A 22,297-nucleotide genomic window follows, 5' to 3' on the forward strand; every position below is an offset into this window, starting at 1 on the left:
GCCGCGCAAAGCCTCAGTAGTGTCTGGGATTTTGCCGAGAGAGGAGCTCTGTTCGTGAGCTCCTCTCTATTTTTAAATCAGCATCTGGTGAGGACTCGGGCCGGGCAGCTGGGAGGGAGGGCGGGCAGGCGGGCAACGGGGGCAGCAGTAGCTTTAGCCCTAATCCGCTCGCGGGGGGGGGGGCGGCGGCTGGTTTCCAGCGCCCCAATTACTCATTAATATACGGGCGCTGGAGGAAGCAAAGAGGCGGGGGGGTAAGTAAGCCCTCCCCGCCCTTAAAGAAAGACCCCCCACCCGGACCCGAACCAGCCACGTCCAAACCAGTCTGGAGAGTTCGGAGGCCTTTAGAATGGCCTCCGGACCGGTTCGGACACACCCCTACTAAAGGACTCAGTACCTTCGTAAAGACCCTGGGGGCCGACGAAAGGCCGAACGGCAATGCTCGATACTGAAAATGCCTCCCCATGTAACAGAAGCGGACAAAGAGGACTGTGTAGATGGATAGGGACATGGAGGTAAGCATCCTGAAGATCTATGGACACCAAGAAGTCCCCGGCCTGCAGTGCCTCTGAGATGGTGCGTTTCCATCTTGAAACGCCTCTTTATAACGAATCTGTTGACAGGGTGCAGGTTCAGAACCGCTCCTGCGGACCCGTCTTTCTTCGGAACCGTGAAAATTACTGAGTAGACGCCCCGGCCTCTTTGACCCAGGGGCACCTCCTCTATGGCTCCTATTTCCACCAGGTGTTGAATGGCTAGGAGAAGACCTTTGTGCTTTACGTGGTTCTTTGACCTTGGTGTGAGAAGGAACCTGTCGCCAGGGAGGCTGGAGAATTCCACTCTGTATCCCTGCTTTACTATGGAGAGAACCCAACTGTCTGAAATGGATTCTTTCCAGAAGTGCCAAAAGTCCAAAAGTCGAGCCCCCACCTCGCCGGTTGGGTTGTCAGGACTGCTGTTTGGGGCCCCGAGATTGGGGGGTGAAGGACTGGCGGTTCTGAGGAGAAAAAGACTGCTTGCCCTGTCCCCTAGACCTGTTCCACTGCGACCTGAAGGAGCGGAAAGAGTCCCTTTGTCTGAATTGTGGTCTGAAAGCTGTCTGGGTCTGGGTCGCCCTGCGAGGAAAAGTCTTAGCCTCCTTGCGCGTAACCGAGGGCAACGCCTTCCTCTTGTCCTGGGTCTCAATGAGAACCTCCTTGAGGGCGTCATCTCCAAAAAGCTTCCCCCCCCCCCCATGTAGGGTACCGCTGCCAGGTTAGCTTTGGAAGTGTTGTCGACCTTCCAATATTTGAGCCAAATATTGCGCCTGGCCAGAACTCATGCACCCAATGCTCGAGCTGAGAAGCGCACACTGTCAAACGTAGCATCCGCGGCGAGGGCAGCCGCTCTCTGCAAACGAAGTAACTTGCGGTGCATCCGAGATTCATCGGAAGGTGGGTCATTGAGAAGTTCATCAATCCACAAAACCGAGGCCCTAGATACTAGAGAGGCAGTCGTATCAGCTCTGATGGCCATAGCAGACAAATCGTGAACCCTGCGCAGGGCTGCTTCTGCTTTTTTGTCTGCCGGATCCTTAAAAGTGGAATCCCCATCCTTGGGGACCACCACTCCACTGAGGAGGGCTCCAAAATGGGGCATCCGTGAGTGGGACCTTCAAAAGGTTCAGCGTCTCCTCATTGAAGTTATAGAGCTTAGAGGCAAGATGCTGGAGCACGCTTAGCAGTAGAAATGGCAGACCATTCCTCTTTAATAGCAGTAGTAAACCCCTCAGGCATAACTGCCCTGGATTGTAATGTCTTTGACCTGGGCAGAACCAGGGAGCCCTTGGACACTGGGTTATCCTCCTCAGGGGTAACAGGCTTAAGCCTCAATGCAAACACTGACCGATTAATGATAGCCTGGGCATCCTCCTTCAGGGATAGCCTCTGACTTTGTGCTCCAAGCCCCTGCTCATCGGGGATTTTGCCCTCTTCATCAGAGGATGAATCGAATTCCAGGTCCCCACTCCCTGTGCCAGCTATCGCCCCCTGGGACTGCAGGATATCAGGAGACTCCTCCCCCGACTCCTCGGAAGAGTGAAGCCCCCTAGCACTAGAGCAAGAAGTAACCCTCGTGGTGCGCCTGAGTCTCTTGCGGATTGGGGACCCATCTCGGGAATCCGAAGATGAGGAAACCTCCACCAGCCTCTTAGGCGCTCTGTCCTTGGAACGTCCTTTCAGCACCGCAGCCAGAGATCTCTGCACCGCCTCCTCAATCCAGCCCTTTAAAGCCGCTGGATCCACAGGGCTTCCTGACCCGCCAGCGGGGGCATCGCCAATAGGGTTTACAATGGAGGGGGAGCCCCTGTCTACGGACTGTAGCTCCTCATCCCCACACCCCCACAAGGGCCCCAGTCTCACTGGTACCAGTCGCGCCGGACTACTGCCATCACTCTGGTGCCTAGCAGCGTGCTCCACTTCTCCCTCGAGTTCCGTTTGTCTGGGGCTGGAGACCTGCTGCCGCTCAAGCTACCGTTCCTGCTGTGGCCCGCCCGCAGATTCCCTGGCTGGGCGTCCGGCCGCAGGCGATAGGAGGGGCGAAGATAGTGAAGCCGCCACCTCCTCCCCTGCGCCCATAGTCGCCCGCGCGGGCGAAGCCATCCGATGCCTTGGAGCGCCTGGCGAGAGCTCCATCTCGGCGTGCTTCTTCTTCTTCTGCTTCTTGCGTTGCGGCGAAGACGAGCGGAGGCGATCGTGCCCAGATTCAGACCTGGCATCCACACCCTGGCCCTCATGCTGGGGGGACAGCCACTGTGGCCTAATGGCGCCAGCAAGGCTCCCCCTAACGGCCGTCATCTTATTCGCGTCCTTTTCGCCCGCTCGGACTTTTGGTGGGAAAAGCCGTTGTCGGGCCGACTGCTTCCTGAATGCAAGCAGTCCCACACCCTTCTTTGCAGCCATCGGGCAGAGGGCCGTCACAAAGAGAGAGGGCGGAGGACAGAAAGACAGAAGCTAAGTGGCAGGCAGAAGCGAGTGGAAAGGAAAGCGCAGGCCGAAATTTATTTTTTTAAAAAAAAATACAGATAGAGATGAGTTAGGAGAGTTGTAGAATAGAAGTAACTAGATAAGGAGCAGAAAATACCAGTAAAAGACAAAGAGCACAAAGCGAGCTGAGCAAGTGAACCTCCTGGAGCGAAGGCAGGAAGTAGAACTGAAGGTATTGCCCACATGCACTGGGTTAAGGGCCTTCGAGTTTTTTCTACTTCCTGCCTTCTGGAGAATGTGGAGGGATGTAATCCCACGTTGGGTGACCTCCTACACCAGCCGAAAAAGCTCCTTCTTAAAAACTTTATGCTTTTTCTTACGCTTCCTGTGATGTGTTAATGAGATAGAACCTTTCAACACCTCAGCTAGACACTTATAAACATGTTCAGTCGAAGTAGAAGCTCCACTCAGTGTCAAAGGTTGAGGCTGAGTGGCTGCTGCAGCTTCCAACAACCATACTGACATAGATATCGATGGTTGTGGAGACCAAGGCATAGAAGTTGGTGGCCAAAGTGCCTGCTTGTAGAGCACCATTCGGAGACAAAGTGCCCTGTTTTTCAAAGTCTGGCAGGAAAAAGACGTGCAGATCCTGCAAGTTGCTGTATTCTAATTTTCACCCAGACGCAAGAGACAGGAGTCATGGTGTTCTGTAGACAGCAAGATGGCCCTGCATCATTTTCCATTCCAGGAAAACCGCGTAGTTAGTGAATTCGTGGTTGGCAATCCATTGAAATCAGTGGCAAACAGTGGGTTAGAGGAATCGAGGTAATTCAGTTAAAAATACAGTAAAAAATAGAAAATTCCCCCAAAATCACCCCCTGGCCCCCCAAAATCATAGGGGGGACCCCCAAATTGCAAAAAAATCTCACCAATCCACGGATACCTAGGTCACAGTTGGTAAGACCGGTCACAATTTCCCAGTCACGGATACTCAAAACTACGACTGGGAAACCTGAGGTTGGCAAAGGATGCCTGTATTCCACCTACGAAGTCCTGTGCAGATGCAGAAACTAGGATTATGAATGTCCTATGGATCATTCTACAGATCCCTACTTTCCCCCCAGGATTGGAAAGAGTGCTGAACTGTGGAATTTGCCGACTGTTCCACGCATTTTCCCCTACAGCATAGAAGAGGGTTAGGAGCATTTCACCTCAATAAACACAATCAAACATACAAATGACAGCAACACAAATATAGGTGAGAAATTAAATAAACCTGTATTAAGTGTTTACTTTTTTAAAATAGCAGTTTATATAATGACCATTTAAATACAAATGTACTTGGAATGTTTTTAATGTTTTCTTCTATACTTATGTGACCCCTACTGCTACCTTCAGCAGATCTTTTGATTTGCAATCACTTAGAAAGGCAGCAAATTCCTTCTGGAAGAATTTATCTATGGATTTCACCAAGGGACAGTGCCAAGAAGGAGAAGCCTGAGGAAGAAGCCTGAGAAGACAGAAGCAGGAATTCACACAGAATATAATTCCTGTTGGCTAAGACGGGCCCTCACAAGACTGCAGGTGCTGCATCAGGCAATGAAGAATCCAGAGAGAAGTGGAACCCCATACCACTAGAGAAAGTGGTGCTCTCTGTCCATATACTTCATAGGCCCACTACCACCCACACTAACTCTTGAGGTGATCCAGAAAGCAGGGGAAGGAATTTACTGAGCCATATATTGAAAGCCAACCTAGCCAGTTAACAGAATTAGTGCCAGAGAAAGAGCAAGAATATGGGGCTTTTAAACAATGACATCATGTAATTTTAATGCCTGAAGAGAAGCACCAGAAAAATTCATTAAAGCAATTTTCCTCTTCAAATTCCTGGCCATTTCAGATCTAGGACGAAACTCTTCCTACATCCTGGGGAAGACGTCCGATTTCTGGACTAACGAGGCCAATCCTGGACATGTAGCAACGATGGTCACAACACTTAGGACCCACTCTCACGTACTGTAAGTTTGGCTTGTATCAGACTGTAAATATACATGTTGTTAGGAGTGAAAACATGGGCATGGTGATCTCATAAGCTTTCTTCCCTTCGGAAATATTTTAAGGAAGGGAAAATGGATACAGATTTGTTTAAGGGTAATATTTGCCATATACTGTGCACTACAATTGAAAAAATAAGAAAGAAAACTTCTGCAGGCAATATTTCAACTAACTTCCCCACAGCAGAGTGGTCAGCCCAACATTTAGGCTCTTCCATTATACACAAAGGCCAGGGCATAGAAGATCAACACGAAACCATTTTAGATATACACGTTGTGGCAGAGCTGCCTACTACGCCTATTTTAGCTGCATGTAATTAATATAATTTGCATATGTTTTGCTTGGGACCAGGATACCTACTAGAATGCATTTGCCCATATGAATCTGCCAGGGTCCTCCAATTGTCATTGCAGGCTCTGCTCTTGGCCCTGCTGCTGATGCAGATTTGGCTGGCAGGGACCAGGGCCTTCTCAGTAGTGGCTTTGGGATGCCCTCTCAGAGGGCAACAATCTTCTTCCTTGAGAAGTTTTAAAAAGAATTTTAAAACTCTCCTTTTTCAAAAAGTGTTTTAAAATTGATCTTAATCAATTTTGGATATGTCCAGTACCGTCCCCATTTTATCCTGCTGCTTGATCATTTTAATATCATTTATTATTGTGTTTTCATTGGAAGCCACTCCAAGCAGCAATGTACATAAGAACAGCATCCTGTTTTCCACAATGGCCCATCAAATGCCTCTAGGAAGTCCACAGGCAGGAGACAAAGGCATACAATCTCTCCTGCTGTTGCTCCCCTACAACTGGTATATAGAGGCATCCTGCCTCTGAGCCTGAAGGTAACCTATAGTCATCAAGGCTAGTCGCCATTGATAGACCTGTCCTCCATGCATTTATCTAAGCCCTTCTTAAAGCCATCCAGGCTGGTGGCCATCACCACATCCCATGTCAGAGAATTCCATAGATGAATTACATTCTGTGTGAAAAAAGTGCTTCCTTTTGTCGGTCCTAAATTTCCTGGCCATCAGTTCTGGTTCTAGTGTTGTGAGAGAGGGAGAAAAAAAAATCTCTCCACACCATGAATATTTTTATGGAGCTCTGTCATGTCTCTCCTTAGCCACCTTTTTTCTAAACTAAAAAGCCCCAGATGTTGTAGCCTTGCCTCATAAGGAAGTTGCTGTACCTGATCATCTTGGTTGCCCTCTACTGCACCTTTTCCAGTTCTACAATGTCCTTCTTTAGATGTGGTGACCAGAATTGTACGCTGTACTCCAAGTGTGGCCGCAGCACAGTTTTGCAGAAAGACATTATAATATTAGCAGTTTTGTTTCCAGTCCCCTTCCTAATGATCCATAGCATGGAATTGGCCTGTTTCACTAGTGGCAAATATCGAGTCAACACTTTCAACAAGCTGTCCACCATGACCCCAAGATCCCTCTCCTGGTCAGTCACTGATAGCTCAGGCCTGATCAGTGTATACAGTATGTGGTGGGGGGGGTGTTGCCCCAATGAGCATCACTTTACACTTACTTGCACTGAACCGCATTTGCCATTTTGTTACCTTCTCACACAGTTTGGAGAGATCCTTGTGGAATTCTGCACAATCTGTTTTGGATTTCACTACCCTAAATAGTTTAGTGTCATTTGAAAATTTGGCCACTTGGTGTACTAGATGGGCAGAAAAGAAATAAGAGTTCAAACCCTTACCGACCCTTGCATTCTCTCCTAGTAAGTATGCCAGTGTTTTCCGTCATCACTTCCTTGCAAGCTTAATTATAGAACTTTTAAAAGTCAACTTCCTTCTAAGCTGAACGTGTGCATGTAATAATCCACTGACCTGTGTCCCAGACCTTTTCATTTGTTCAGCCAGCTGCAAACAAGACTGGAAAGAAAACAGGATGTCCTCACAAAGGCCACTGAGGATATCAGAATGTTTCAAGTTGTTCTTTATCAGAGATTTGTGCTTGAGACTTTGCCTGACAAAGACAAACATTTGATAATTCTCAAATATCAACAGGCCATAAGAACTACCACTGCCCCATTTGAGTCTATTGACTTGAGAGTTCAGGATCTCAATCAGGAAAACTCTGAAAGGTGTAGTGCTCTCTTTCGTCTCACTCTTACTACCATACTTCTCATTGTATTAAAAGCAGAAATAATTTCATGAATGCATGTAAAAGTACAAGCCTGAGAGAAGCCAAAGAAAGCTTGGCAACGTTCTGTAATTCTGATCTAGTTATCTACATTGTGCATACATAATGAAACATAAAATAGAAGCCGTATAACTCAAGGACTAAATAGTAGAGCTTGAATTTCAAATGAAAATAGTGAACTGATTCAGACTGTCGGGAATGAGCATTACAGCCATAGATGGTGTACAATGAGAAAAACAAAAACTGCAACAGAAGGATAACTACAGAATGTATTTAATGGACGTATCAGATCCACATTTATGTAGATCAAGTTCAGTGTGGTCCAACTGGGGCTCCACAAACATTTTTTTGGTCAGAGGAACCTTTTCACTGGACCACATAGCAGTTTTCAACCCCTGCCTCTTAGCAAGGTAAGAGAGAAAGTTCAAGTACCAGAGGCTGAGCCTCAGACTAACGAAAGAAAGATAAGAAGAGGAGCATCACGGTGCTTGGGGATGCTGGTGGATCCATGGTGGAGTGAAGAGGGATGGGAGGCAGCTGAGTAGCCCCAAAGTGTGTGTGGGGGGGTGAACGGAAAAACATGTTGCTCACCTGTAATTATTGATCTGGTAGAGCTCCATCGACATCCATAAGAATGGGTAATGTGACTGCACAGGACCCTCGCGGTAGAATGCCACAGCTCGTTGAGGCGACCGAGCCCTGCCCCCACGCTGACAGCGTGCTATTTAAGGGGGAGCCGGACAACTGTTCTTCAATTCCTGGACGACTGCCATGGAGGACGATCATTCGGAATCAGGTGAGTTCATCATCGAAGGAGAATAGCCTGCACACTCAGTACACACATAGCGTAGCACTACTGCAGAGGGGAAATTCGGGAGGGTCTTATGGATGTCAACAGATCTCTACCAGATCAATAGTTACAGGTGAGCAATCTGTTTATCTGGATCAAGATCCGTCGAGATCCATAAGAATGGGTGTTTAACTAGCTCCCAATGGAGGAGGGTAGTAGCTATTTTAACACCCGCTTCAAAACGCTTCTCCCAAAGCTCGCTTCAGCAGCAGAGCGCATATCTATGGCGTGGTGCTTGATGAAAGAGACATTATGCTCCTCTCCCAGGCAAATTAAACATAGGTCATGGAGATCTTTTGAGAGAAGCTTGGCATTACAGCCTGTGCACCTCTTGAAGGTCCCTAAGGATTTTAGGGATATCCCAACTCATAGTCAAAGTCCGTTCTAAATTGAAAGACACCAGCGAAGTCCGGAAGCCATTTCCAAGTCAAACACGATAATCAGTCTGAAATTTTTGTTTTATTGATCAACACAGAAAGAACTTAACCTACGAGGAGCGAAGCCAAAGGACTGAACGCAACGGCGGACAGAAAAGAACTCAAGAACAGGCATCAAACCCGCCCTTAAATAGCATGCTGTAGGTGTGGGGGCAGGGCTCGGTTGCCTCAACAAGCTGTGGCATTCTATCGCAAGGGTCCTGCATAGGCATATTACCCATTCTTATAGATCTCAACAGATCCAGATCCAGATCTTCTGTAGCCCACAAGTGTGGTGCAGGGATGACACAGATCCAAATGCCATTACAAATGCCAACCCGCACATACAAACACATCATCACTTTTGGGAACGATATGTTTTCCAAATTATGAACATCCAGCTTACAAATGAACTTTTGAAAAACAACCCATTTGGAAGTTGGGGACTTCATGTACTTGGATTTTAGACAGTTTAGTCCCATATAACTTAAGAATTCATTTAATTAACTACATTTCTATTATGCCACATTTTTAAAAAAAACCTCTAGGAGGTTTACAACTCAAAACCTTAAACCTTCAAAAAGTTGAAGTTCCTGAGTTTTTAGGGTAGTGTAGTTCCACTGAAATTAGACAGGAAATCAGATAGAATTTTAGATAGTTAAAATTCAAGTATTCTAGTGGATCAGCAATAAATCAAACTGCCTAGTCACCTAAGACTAGCTAAATATTAGTTTACTCATAACATTAAAAGCAGGCAAATGTACCTGATTATGAACTTCCATGTATTTGCATGAAGGGCATGATCTATGTTGGAAACGGCAGAACAGATCTCCAGCATTGTGTGAATCACTGCAGAGCAAATACATTCAAAACAAAATGCAGGCAAATTCAGTGTCTAACCCAGACAATAGCATTCAGTAGACCAAAAACTGCCTGCCATCCAGAGGAACAGAGCACTTCCAAGAGGACAAAACTGTTGCACTAAGTCTGAGGCTAGTGTTGCGCTATCACAAACACAAACACAGTTGTGCAACAGTTGCACAACTGTGGCAACCCTCATTTATTTTAACTTAGACAGTTCTGCAATAGCACAATTCTGCAGATGCCCATTTTTGCGCAACTGACTTAACTTCTTGTGCTAGTGCAAATCTACTCATTCCACAAGTACTCTGTTGCTCTTGAAGTTTACAACAGTATTTAACTAATGGGAGCTTCAGAAATCCTTCCAATTACTTTAATGTAACCTCTAAAATTTAGGGTGTGGAATTTGATCACCCCAAAATCCTGGCATATACCTATATATGCTGCTTTGAACTGATATGCAACATCAATTCAACATCAAGACCCTCAAGATGCACCTGTTTTCTCAGGCTTTTAACTGAAATTAATTTTAAACTGTTTAATCTGTTCTTATCTTATGAGATTGTTTTTACTTTTTATTTTGTGAAATTTTAACTTTTTATATTTGTTGAGTTTTAAATTCTGTAAAAATTTAAATTCTGTAAAAATTGAGTTTTTAAATTCTTAAAGATGGACAGTATAAAAATTTGATAAATAAATAAATACTCAAATTCTCAGATAAAGGAATAGGTGTGAGGTGAAGTTCTTCTGAATTTTAGAGATCAGCATCTGTAAAGACAGGTCCATCTTATGCTGCCTCTTCTGTATATATACCTGATACTGTAACTGGTAAACTGTCTTCAGCAGCACAGGAATCCATAGATACCATATCAAGCAGCTCCATAAGCTGCCTTTGCAAAGCATACGCCTCCTTAAACAGAGACTGGAGTAAATCCGAAAACAAGTGGAGACACCCACTGTATGATGACTCACTGTCCTGCAGGAAAACAGAAAACCAGGGAGAAAAGCACATTACACAGATCAGCAGTGAGTGTAGGTTCAGGAACTACAAAATATCTAATTCATAACTCTCAGGATCTGGATAGTGAGGCCTCGACAGACATAAGTGGGGGTGTGGTCTAGATCCCGAATGGGGATGAGGCCCTGTCCGGGAGTTAGATTGATACCAGCGCTGTATTCACAGCGTGGCCAGGAGTGGCTCTCCCTGACTTGGTCACCATTTAGCTCCCAAACGGGGCCCAGCAGCCCCGTTCAGAAGCCAAGCCATGCACACACCCCCGACCACCTGACATCAGACGTGGGGGCATGTCAGGGCTGTGAAGCATGGACCCTGAGCGGCGGCAGCGTGGGTTCTTTGAATCCTGTTGCCCAATGGTTGACAAAGAACTTAGGGAACAGTGCTTTCAGCATCCTCTAAGTGGTGGTGGGGTGGGGGTGGGGTTCCACCAAAAGAATGGAGGAGAAAGTTATAGAAGGCTGTTGACAAGGCTCTATGCTGGTACAGAGGCCCCAATGGTGTGAATCAGAGACCCACAAATAACTTTGCATTATTGTGATCAATCTCAATTGTTAGAATCCAGTGAAGAGAATGGTGTTGTGCAAAGCTGAACAAGAACCTAATTTACCATGAAGAACTTTTGAATGTATGTGACAACACAAAATCCAGACTCTGTTTGCAATACTAGTTATTAGAAACCAAGCATGGTTCCAACATTTCAGTGGCTTTTACACACACACACTCCAACAGTTGTTTATCCATTAAACATTAAACACCTATGAAGTTACTAAGCTCACCCACCTTGCAATATATAAATGTGTTCTTGATTACATGAAGAACAGGAGAGGGAAGACTGTGAATATGTTCTAAGGGAACTGCCTCCTGCACAGTACAAATGTGTTGCATACACCGTGTTAATGCTTCCAACACCTGTACCAGAGCCTGCACGAAAAAAGATCTTATTGACAAAAGCATTTATAGAGGCCACAGAGGGGGGGAAAATCACAAGCTTTACAGAAGTGTATCCATTTGCTAAACTATTATTTGACCTAGTCACATAATCTTTTCAGCCCATGGGTTTTAGCCAATTTCTACCTGTTCTACTATGGACTAAGCCTTCATGAAAAAGCCACCACCTGTTATCCACCATGTGCTAACCTGAGCCCAAAGCAAACTAGCTTCTTGCATGTATGATGTCTGAAAAGCTGACCTGGCCTGTTTTCTGGTGCATTCTGTGGCAGTACCAGCTATCTAAAATCCATGGCTGCTGTGGGCCTAAACAACCATGTGAATTAGCCCTGGAGCAGAGTAAACACAGTGGCAATTACCATAATCACCTTTTCTATTGGGACACAACGCATTTTTCTTCTGCCTCAAGTTTAGCAGTAACGAATTACTTCAAAAGCTACAAAATACATGGATTCCTCTATGAACAGCATAACCCCTAGAAGGTAGCACAAGCAGATCAATACTGGCCTGTGCTAAACATCTAGGAAACAAACTTTCATTTCCTCTGATACAAATTGAATCGTTGGCACTTACCTGAATGGTCATTCTCCTCAGAAGTATGGATTGTATTCGATGACAGGATGGGTTGTCACAACCTACTGCTCCAAAGACAGGGCCAATCAAAAACTTTGTGGCTAGCCAGGAGGGAGGGACCAACCCCTCAGACTTCAGTATTTAGCCAGCGAACTTGTGCTCCAAAAGATAGAAAAAACACAGTAAACAGAGCCAAAGAAAATGGCAATTAGAACAGACTGAATAGGAACATGAAAGACTCGTCAGGAACGAGCAGTGCCCTAACTCAAAAACCACCCCAGGGAGGTCAGACCGCCCAGGAGGAAAACCTCCCCACATAAATATGTGAAGGACAGGCAGAGGATAGCCAGAAAAGATAAAGACCAGACACACAAGCGGGAGGGTCGGATACAATCCATACTTCTGAGGAGAATGACCATTCAGGTAAGTGCCAACGATTCATTCTCCCTCAGAAGAGGATTGTATCCGATTACAGGATAGGACCTGCCAAAGCCCTATGAAAAAAACAGGGTGGGAGCTACAAGGTCTGGTCCTATTGCGGAACCACCTGCTGCAAAACGCGCCTGCCAAAAGAGGCGTCGGTCGAGGTCCAATCGTGAATTTTATAATGTTTCACGAAGGTCGAGAGAGAAGCCCAGGTTGCCGCCCGGCAAATATCCACCAGAGGCGCCAAGGTGGAAAAAGCGGCAGATGCAGCCGCACTTCGAGTGGAGTGGGCAGTGATCCCGGCAGGAGCAGGAGCCCCTGTAGCAGAATATGCCAGTAGGATACACTGGCATATCCAACGCAACAACGTAGGAATGGAGACTCGCCTGCCCAGAGCACAGTCCCTGAATGAGACAAAGAAGGACTCTGTGGACCGAATCAGCTTCGTGCGCCGCAGGTAGATCTTAACAGCCCTGCGCATGTCCAGCATATGCCATTCTTTCTCCTTTGTGCAAGAAGGATGTGGACAGAAAGAAGGCAACATCAGCTCCTGCGCGCGATGGAAAACTGAATTGACCTTAGGTAAATAAGACGGATCAGTACATAACAAAACGTAGTCAGGATAAACTAGACACAACTCCTTACGCACGGATAGCGCGCCCAAGTCTGCTACCCACCGCGCAGAAGTAATTGCCACCAAAAACAATATCTTAAAGGTCAACAACCGTAGAGGAACCGAATGCAAAGCCTCGAAAGGCGCCTTGGCAAGAGCTCTGAGAACCAAATTCAAGTCCCAGGTAGGAAACCTGTGGACCGTAGGTGGCTTCAAAACTGCTGCCCCTTTAAAAACCTCTGAACATGAGGATGTGCCAATAGGGCGGGAACTCCCTGCACCCGCAGAACAGTAGACAAGGCAAAAACCTGACGATGGAGAGTATTGGGCCGAAGCACAGAATCAAGACCCTTCTGCAAAAACCCCAACACCTGTGCAACAGAAGCCGAAAGAGGAGGAATCCCAGAGGAAGCACACCAGGTCGCAAATGCTTTCCAAGTGGACTGATATACACGAACAGTGGAAGGACGGCGGGAAACCAAAATGGTCTGTTGAACACAACTAGAGTAGCCAGAAACTACTAGAGCCTCCCGCTCAACCTCCACGCGTAGAGGCTGAGCCACGCTGGTTTCGGATGAAAGAGGGGACCCTGACTGAGAAGCTGAGGATGGGACCCCAGGGGCATTGGCGGAGCTGACGACAGTGCTACCAGGTCCAAGAACCATGGCCTCCACGGCCAATGCGGAGCCACCAGAAGGACCTCCACCCAAAGCTCGCGTATCCTCCGAATGGTCTGAGGTAGAATGGCAAAGGGGGGGAAGGCATACAACAACTCCCTCGGCCATGGGAATTTTAGAGCGTCTGTCCCCGTGGCCCCGGAAACCTGATACCGTGTGAGGTACCGGTCTAGTTTGGCGTTTGCCAGGGGGGCGGAACAGGTCCAGGGATGGACGGCCGAAATGCCGAACCACTCGATGGAAGACTTGGGGGTCCAGAGACCACTCCGCGGGGTCTATGTGAGACCGGCTGAGCCAATCTGCAAGCGTGTTGGACACCCCGCTGATGTGATCCACCTGCAAGGAGAGAAAGTGTTCCTCTGCCCACTCCAACAGGACGGAGGCCTCCCTCATCAGGGACCGGGACCTTGTACCGCCCTGACAGTTGACATAGGCCTTGGCAGTTGTGCTGTCCGTGTGAACCAGGACGTGCTGGGCGTGAACCACGGGAAGGAACTCTTGCAGAACCAGCCTGATCGCTCACAACTCTAGCCAGTTTATGGAGTTGGAAGCCTCCTCCTCCGACCAATGCCCCTGAGCCAGAAGATGAAGGGAATGACCCCCACCCAGCCCTGAAGGCTGTCATCCATTGTCACCTGGACCCGAGGCGTCGGAAGAAACCTCACCTCCTTTTTTGCTGCTGGAGAAAACCACCATCGCAGGGAGCGTTGGACCCGCGGAGGCAGGGAGACCCAGAGCCTGGACCGACTGGCAATCTGCTCCTGAAATGGCAACAGCCACTGGAGGGGGCGGGAGTGGAAACGACTCCAAGGAATGATCCCTATGGTGGAAACCATGAGCCCTTGCAACTGACTCAGGGAGAGGAGATCGGACCTGGGGCGTAGGACTAAGGAATGGCACTTGGACGCAAGCTTGACCCTGCGTTCAAGCGGGAGACATACAGTCCCCTCGACTGTGTCGATAACAGCCCCGAGATGAACCAGTTTCGTTTGGGGAACGAGGGAGCTCTTCTTGAAGTTCACCATGAAACCATGGTACTCCAGAACCGACAGGGTTGCCTGTATATCCTCCTGGGCCCTCTGGAAGGACTGCCTCAGCAAAAAGTCATCCAAAAACAGATAAAGATGAACCCCCTTGGTCCTCAAGTGTGCCACGAGTGCCACCATGAGTTTGGTAAACACCCTTGGTGCAGTCGAAAGACCAAAGGGCAGCGCCCGATACTGAAAATGGGACCCCTGGTTCGCGAACCGCAGTAAACGTTTGTCCTAGGCCAGGATAGGGACATGAAGGTACACCTCCTTGAGGTCCACAGACGAGAGGTAATCGCCCTCCTGGAGAGCCATCAAAATTGTGCGAAGGGTTTCCATGCGAAACCCCCTCCATCTGAGGAAACGATTGACGTACTTCAAATCCAAAATGGCTCTCCACTCGTCGTTCTTTTTGGGAACCAGAAAAAGAATCGAATAAATCCCCTGTCCCCGCTCCACCAGGGGCACAGGCTCGATTGCCTGAATGCTGACCAGATGCTGGATAGCTTTCAACATCAGAAGCGACTTTTGACCCCTGTGGGACTGGGGAGATAGTGGTCTGAAGGAAGATGGTCGAACACCAGAGCATAGCCCTGGGACACTGTCCTGAGTATCCAAGCGTCCGTGCACGTTTCTGACCAGGCCGCCGCAAATGACTGCAACCTGCCCCCTACCTGGAGAGTAAGTGACAGTGGGGGTAGTCATTGGTTGGAACCCTTCTTGAAACTGGGCTTGACCTGTTGACCGGCATGCTGGGGGCGATGGAAAGGGCTGACACGAAAGGAGGACCGGGCCCTCGACCACGAGCCTCGCTCCTGCCTGTTCTGCCTATAACGAAATGAAGGTTTATATCCCTTGGTAAATGATGTAGAAGGAAGACTTTTACATTCCTGACGGGAAACGGTTGCGGGCATTGCCTTTTTCTTTTCACTGGTCTCAATCAGAACCAGTTCCAAAACCTCCCCAAAGAGCTTCCCACCTCAGAAGGCTGAATTAGCTAAGTTGCTCCTGGACTTTTGGTCCACCTTCCAGTTCTTCAACCACAGTAAATGCCTGACAGTGACATCTGATGCAAGCGCCCTGGCAGAAAGCTGGGCTGCATCTAAGGAGGAATCTGCCATAAAGGCTGATGCCTTACCCAACTTATTGAGTCCCTGCCTTAGGGCAAGCAATTCAGGGGGAACTAACAGAACCAACTCCTTCACCCATAGGATAGCCGCCCTTGCAAACATAAAATTAGCCATAGAAGCCCTCAGAGACAAGGCAGACACCTCATGCGATCTGCGCAGAGCAGCGTCACATTTTTTATCGTCACGATTCTTGAGAACCTCATCCCCATCCCTGGGGAAGACAGCCCCCGTGACCAAGGCGGCCACCTCAGCATCCACAGGTGGCAGCTTCAACTTGTCCATAACCTCTGCACTAGAGGCATAAAAGCACCGGATGGTGGGAGGGGGCCCCTTACACTCAGTAGGATGGTCCCATTCTGACTGAATAATGTCCAGAAACAACTGGGGACAAGGTACAGTCACCTCAGGACACTTGAAGGTGGGAAGGACCTTGGGGTCCCCACCTGGTTCCCAGAGGTCGGCGGAACCACCCCTTCCAAGCGGAGGCTCCTACGGACCTTGTGTAAAAGGACCGGGTAGTCCGCAGGTGTGAACAATCGGTAGGGGGGAGAAGGCGATGTCCCAGGATCCCCCTCATCCCCTGATTACTCTCCCTCCTCCTTATCAGAGTCAGAGTCATCAGAACGCTGACTGCTTATGGGGGGTACACTTCCGCGTGCCTGAACGGGAGACGGGCAAGGAGACAACTGGGGGGGTCATCATGTGGTGGGGGGCCCCACAGCCCGCAAACCCTCGGCCCTTAAAAGGGCACGAGACTCCCTCCCCGACACCCAAAATGGGGGCCGCACCGCTACCCGCAGTATCTAAAACGGCAAGAGGCTGAGGGGAAGGGGTTTGGGCGGGGGAAACGGCGGGAAGGGAAGAAGGAGCTGCCGCAACTGGCCAGGCAAATCTGCCAAGCTCCTCAGCCACCACCTTCCTCAGAAGCGCCACGAATGCTGGCAGAATCTCCTCCTCTCCTGACTCGGTGCCCACAGCGTGCTGTCGGCTGGAGGAAGGGCAGGGACACTTGGTGGGTGGAGCGGCTCCGTCCCAGTCAGAGGACCCGGACGCCGCCTCCTGCAGCAGCGGCCCACCCTCCAAGCTGCCCGAGGGCGAAACGGAGGGCTGCGGTGGAGGACCAGCCCACTCCAGGGAACCCTCGGGTTCAAGATGAGGTGGCGGCTGAGCACCTGGTGCCGCCGTGGTGGAAACGCTCCCCGCCAGGAGCAAGCCCCAGACGATCCCTCTCCTGGCGAAAGGGGAGGACCCACCGAGGAAGAGTCCTTCTTGCCCTTCTTCTTGTCCCTTTTCTTATCCTTTGGGGCTTTGGGGACTCGAGCTCCGGGGGCGGGAGAGGTAGCCGCCACCCACTCGGCCCTGCACACCGAGTGTGCTAAGGAATCCTCTGAGAGGGAGGGGGAAACCTCCCTCTCACCGTGCTCGAGCTCTGTTGCCTGGCGTGACACACAAGAGCAGCGGCTGAGGAAAATAACTTGCCTTCCCAAAAATCTCTCCTATCTAGCGATAGAGGATCAGGCAAGTAGTAGACAGTAAGCTCAAGGAGGAAAACAGCGGAGCACAACACAGCACCTGCTTGGAGCAAGACAGGGCAAAGAACTGAAGTCTGAGGGGTTGGTCCCTCCCTCCTGGCTAGCCAAAAAGTTTATGATTGGCCCTGTCTGTGGAGCAGTAGGTCATGACAACCCATCCTGTCATCAGATACAATCCTCTTCTGAGGGAGAAAATTCCATTTCCAATGTAAACCTTTATTTTAAAAAAATATACTGTTTTAAAAATAGACAAGATTAATACTTTTCTGGACAAAATAGATGTTCCACAATTAAGTCAAAAATCAGAAACTGTTAGGATTCAAACATTAAACAGAGGTTAATAACTGATGATAGGTAAAACTCTTAGCCTAGATGGGTTGACTTCTCAATATGATAAAGGTTTTAGTGACATAAAGAAAAATTTAAAAATACAACATAAGCCCATTGTTGCCAGAACCTGAGGGGTATACTTGTGTGAAATACGAGTTTTGTATTTTGAAAATACTTGGAATGCGGTGTGTATGTTATTTTAATCAGGAATCCAGGGATAGTAATTTCTGATGTCTCATAGCCCCAAAGAATTTTATAACCATAGTTTAATAATGTTAACAACAATATTGGCAAATTCAAACATCCTCCTAACTGAGCAAGGAGCCACCTTTTAAGTGGTGCTTCATATATTTAGCAGTGGGAGCGCAACTGCCCCTTTTAGCCCCAGACCAGCATCTTTTCCAGGGACTCTTTGCTGGTGTCTTTTTTAGACGGTGAATCCCGTTTGAACAAGGAACCATCTTCATCATTTATTTTGCTGTGTAAATTGCTTTGTGAACTGTTATTCTTGAAAAGACCAGCCTTCTGCAAGGTGTCATTGCCCAATTTTCAGGGATTCCATCTTCCCCCTGCAGCCACCCATGCTAGATCCGACGCCATTGATGAAGGTCCCTTGGCTGCTTTTTTTTTTTTTTTAAGAGGACTGATGGGGCTGCATCTGTGGTATTGGTCTGGATGCTACCCTTTGAATCTGAATGCAGTATGGTCAAAATGTTAAATATTCCAGCTGCTTTTTTATTTTAAACACAGAAAAACACTTTAATGGACTAGCATGGGGCGAGTTAGGCTTGATTCTCGGGCTTAGGAAAAATAAACATTTGGCTTTCAGTCATCAGATGAATTGAAAAATTTTATACTTATCCTAAAACTACAGTGTTGATTAATGGTGATATCTCAGTAAGAGTGATATCAAACGGAGAATACAGTGATGTATTAAAATCTTCTTTATATATAATCCGCTAAGGCATACCTGTGGCTAATCCCATGTGTGGCAGCTCTCGCAAGAGTTCGGAGAGCTGCTGGAAAGCTACGGGGATGGGCCGGGGGAAGACAATGGCAGTGGTGGCAGCAATCCGGCTGGTGGGCAAATGGCAGTACCAGCGGACGCGAGGAGAAGATTGGGGCTGCCAGCCAGTGGGGCAGGTGGAAGAAAACAGCGGCAGTGGCGAGGGCAGGTGTGGGAGGAAACAGCAGCAGGGAGAACTAGAATGCGCCAACCAGGCCATCCAGTGAGGAAAAGCATCAGCCACAGCCAGGCAGGCTGGCGAGGAAAAGCAGGCTGGGAGTAGGAGAACGGACTGGGGCTGAAGTGAGGTGGGGGGCGAGAATGAAGATGAGGAGGAGAGACGGAGAACTAGGAGCGCAGATGCTCTGCGCCAGATCAGCTAGTATGTAATATTTTATTAAATAAAATATTGATCTTCATGATGATATGCTTCTGGATTAGCGATATAAAAAATAATGCATATACCAACTTAATTTTACATCTATCTGACCTGGAAACATTACTTAAGACCTAGGAAAAGGTTTTATATAATGTACTAAAACTTAAAGCAAAATCTTAGGTCATAAAGTTAACTTAGACAAAAATTAATTCTAACTAATTTTCTGGGATAATTTTCTCTTGCCAGTTAAATGGAAAAAGATACTATAAAGAATCTGGAGGTCTCTATAATGAAGCAGACTGTCTGATTGACAAGATAAGTACTCCCACCTGATATTTAACCGCCTTTGAAAAATTAACACATCTCCAATTCCTTGTCCAAGTTTTATGATTTGATTAGGACAAATCGGTAAGGCTTCAAATAATAGTTAATTGTAAATGGGAATCAGAATGGGGAAAATATATTGGAAAGAAATATTTATTCTATCAGTGGCAATTACCTTCCTGGCAAATTAATAAAATATATTACACAACTACAGGAAGAGTTTGGGTTTTCAGTACTCCCCAAACAGATTATGAATACTAAAGTGGTGAAAATGATTGAGAGCAAAACAATTTTGGCTAACAGCAGTGAATTATATATTAAATCTGTTCAAGTTGCTTTTACCAATGAAACCAACTGTGACATTATTTAACATCATATAATTATATTATCAGGATGTGGCTCCATATATCAGCTAGAGTGCTTTTGAAATACATTGGGCAAGTATCTCTTTAACTTGCAAGAAATAATGGGTGTTGGGAGCCTAGGATGCAATGGAACTGATTAAGCTGACCTTTTAGAAGTCATAAGAACATAAGAACAGCCCTGCTGGATGAGGGCCAAGGCCCATCTAGTCCAGTATCCTGTTTCGCACAGTGCCCCACAAGATGCTGCTGGAAGTCCTCTTTCAGTTGCAACTAGCTAATCTCTCTTAATCAGTAATGTGATACAGTATAACTGAATTCAATCTAGAAGACACACTTCTCTCCTGGCTGCACTTTTTTAATGCAACAGACTTGCATTACTGTATCTTTGTCTTCTGCTTTCGTACTCATTGTTGGGGTGTGTGTGTGTCTAATAACCATAAAAGGGTTTTTTTAAGCATACTGTTAAATTCTCAATGCTTTTATGTTTCATAGGCTGGCATAAGCCTCCATAAAGTATTGGCAATACTGTGGAACATTAAAAATGTAGTTCCTCATAAAAATAATTTCATTAGATTTACCTGTAGATGGTTCCTCAAGGACGTATGTAACTCTGCATTCTGGCTCGTTAATGTTTTTGTCTGGTTGGTTATTTCATATATCAAAAGATCAAATAACTGTAATGTCTGATTGAAAAAAGTAGATTACAATTAAAGCACTATTAGTAGAGAACCCAATATAGACCCATACATTAAAAAGAACAAAAATGGAGGACAACTATTGTGACTATCAGTGGAAGGCAACTTGCCTCCAAAAATCAACGCATCTCGTCTCTTGAATGTTTTTTTTAGATTTCAGTGTGTTTTTTTGTTTCCAACATCCAGAAGCAAAAGAGTAGGATTAAAACAATCCAATATCCAGAACCAGAAAAGATATCAGTCCAAATAGCTTACTCACGGAACCTAACTGAGTAACCAAGGAGCAGAGAATGAACAAGGTTAACGCTAAAGCGGTCAGAAAGGAACTGAGGAAATACAGTAGCATTCAAACCACCAAAATAAACGGTGCATGGGTGCTACAAGGAGCTCGTGAAATCCACCCATGAAGCCCTGCATAGACGCAGAACCCAACTTTATGAATGGCAACGGATCATGATCCAGATGAACCTGTTCACTGGAACTGGTTCCAGCTGAGCTCCCATTAAAACAAGCAGCAAAATTTAGGGAGAGGATCCACACTAACCTAGGAACATCACACAAATAAATGACACATGACTAACTTAAGTTCCATTAATTTCAATGGGACTTTGTCATTATCTGCATCCTGCCCCATAAACAAACATAGCAACACAGTTCTTATCTGAAAAAAGAAAACACATGATTCTGGGGGGTGGGGGGTGTGCACTATCATGCAAAGCATTCCAGAGTACAGATTTAGCAATTCGTAAATCACATTTGTCAATTCAAAATGCAGTGTCATACCTTTGGTAATATTTTAGGGAAAAATGTTTCCTCTAACTCAGAAAGATTAATGTGGGGCAGGAATCTTTCTGTCAGGATCCTTAAGACACCTGTGGATTAAAAGGTTTAGGAAAACCATTGCTGAGAATACTTTTAAAGAATGGTAAAGAAATAGTTTATTTAAAGAAAATAAAAACTAATAATAAAATAGAAGTATAATACAATGATTTGGAACAGGGAACCATGTTACATTTTATTAACTACGTGAACCTCTTTGATAATTTTTTTTAAAAACTGAAAAACAGTATATAAATATTCATAGTAAATATTCAGCTCGCCCTGTTAGGTCATCTCAGTTGGGCCTTCTCAGAGTTCCGGGCCCAGGGAGGTACATGGGGCTCATGGGAGGGCCGTCTCTGTTGCAACCCCCTCCTCATGGAAAACCCTGCTTTCTGAGATTCGTAATGCCACCTCCCTTCTGTCCTTTAAGAAGCTTTGGAAAACTTATTTATTTTGCCAGGCTTTTAGTTTGTGAGAGAGAGAGAGAGAGTGTGTGTGTGTGTGTGTGTGTGTTTCCCCCTTGTTTCTTTTTTTCATTGTTGTTTTAATTTATGTAAACCACCTTGAGTCTATGGAAGTCAGACGGTCAATAAATTTGCTAAATAAATACATATATAAACAAACAGTAATTTAATTAATTAATTATATTTCTATAGCACCAAATTAAAAGAAAATATCTAGGCCATTTACAACTCAAAACCAATTAAATCAATTAAAAACAACTGAACATCAAGGGGGGGGGGGAGTTCCAAGGCCTTCTTGAAAGCAGCCAGATATATCAAATGTCATATTTCTGCAGGAAACATGTTCCAAAGCTCAGAGGCAACTTCAGCACTGGTACTTACCATGAAGATTTCTTCTTCTTGGTGGATTGGAATCCAGTGTGGGTTCTACTTGCTCTAGAAGCAAGACATATGTTAACCCAGAGAGCCTTTAAGAGTTGGTGGGAGGGAACTCAGTTTTTACATTCAGTTTTTACAGCCAAGTTGCAGCAAGAAGAAACTAATCTAGTAGGAAAAGAGATTCTCAGTGGTTAGAAGAATTAGAGAAGGAGGAATCCCAGGTACGTAGCCATCTAGTTCAGACTGAACAGCTGGAAGATGCCCCTTCACCTCGGAAGACACAGCCAACAGCAGC

The 22,297-nt window shown here is 46.6% G+C and overlaps 1 protein-coding gene across 3 annotated transcripts in view; it reads right to left on the reverse strand.

Annotated features, from left to right (window-relative positions):
- The window catches only part of FIRRM (FIGNL1 interacting regulator of recombination and mitosis), an 88,352-nt gene that overhangs the window by 53,817 nt on the left and 12,238 nt on the right, over nucleotides 1–22,297 (reverse strand). For all 3 annotated transcript variants that reach the window (XM_053250740.1, XM_053250739.1, XM_053250742.1), the window contains exons 3-8: nucleotides 21,122–21,210; nucleotides 20,222–20,326; nucleotides 11,093–11,233; nucleotides 10,108–10,270; nucleotides 9,198–9,282; nucleotides 6,852–6,990 (exon numbers count right to left, since the gene is read on the reverse strand). In XM_053250740.1, the coding sequence (XP_053106715.1) occupies nucleotides 6,852–6,990; nucleotides 9,198–9,282; nucleotides 10,108–10,270; nucleotides 11,093–11,233; nucleotides 20,222–20,326; nucleotides 21,122–21,210 (722 nt within the window). The remainder of the gene's footprint in view (nucleotides 1–6,851; nucleotides 6,991–9,197; nucleotides 9,283–10,107; nucleotides 10,271–11,092; nucleotides 11,234–20,221; nucleotides 20,327–21,121; nucleotides 21,211–22,297) is intronic.

The sequence above is a fragment of the Hemicordylus capensis genome, chromosome 4 (genome assembly GCF_027244095.1).
Source record: "Hemicordylus capensis ecotype Gifberg chromosome 4, rHemCap1.1.pri, whole genome shotgun sequence".
Taxonomy (NCBI): domain Eukaryota; kingdom Metazoa; phylum Chordata; class Lepidosauria; order Squamata; family Cordylidae; genus Hemicordylus; species Hemicordylus capensis.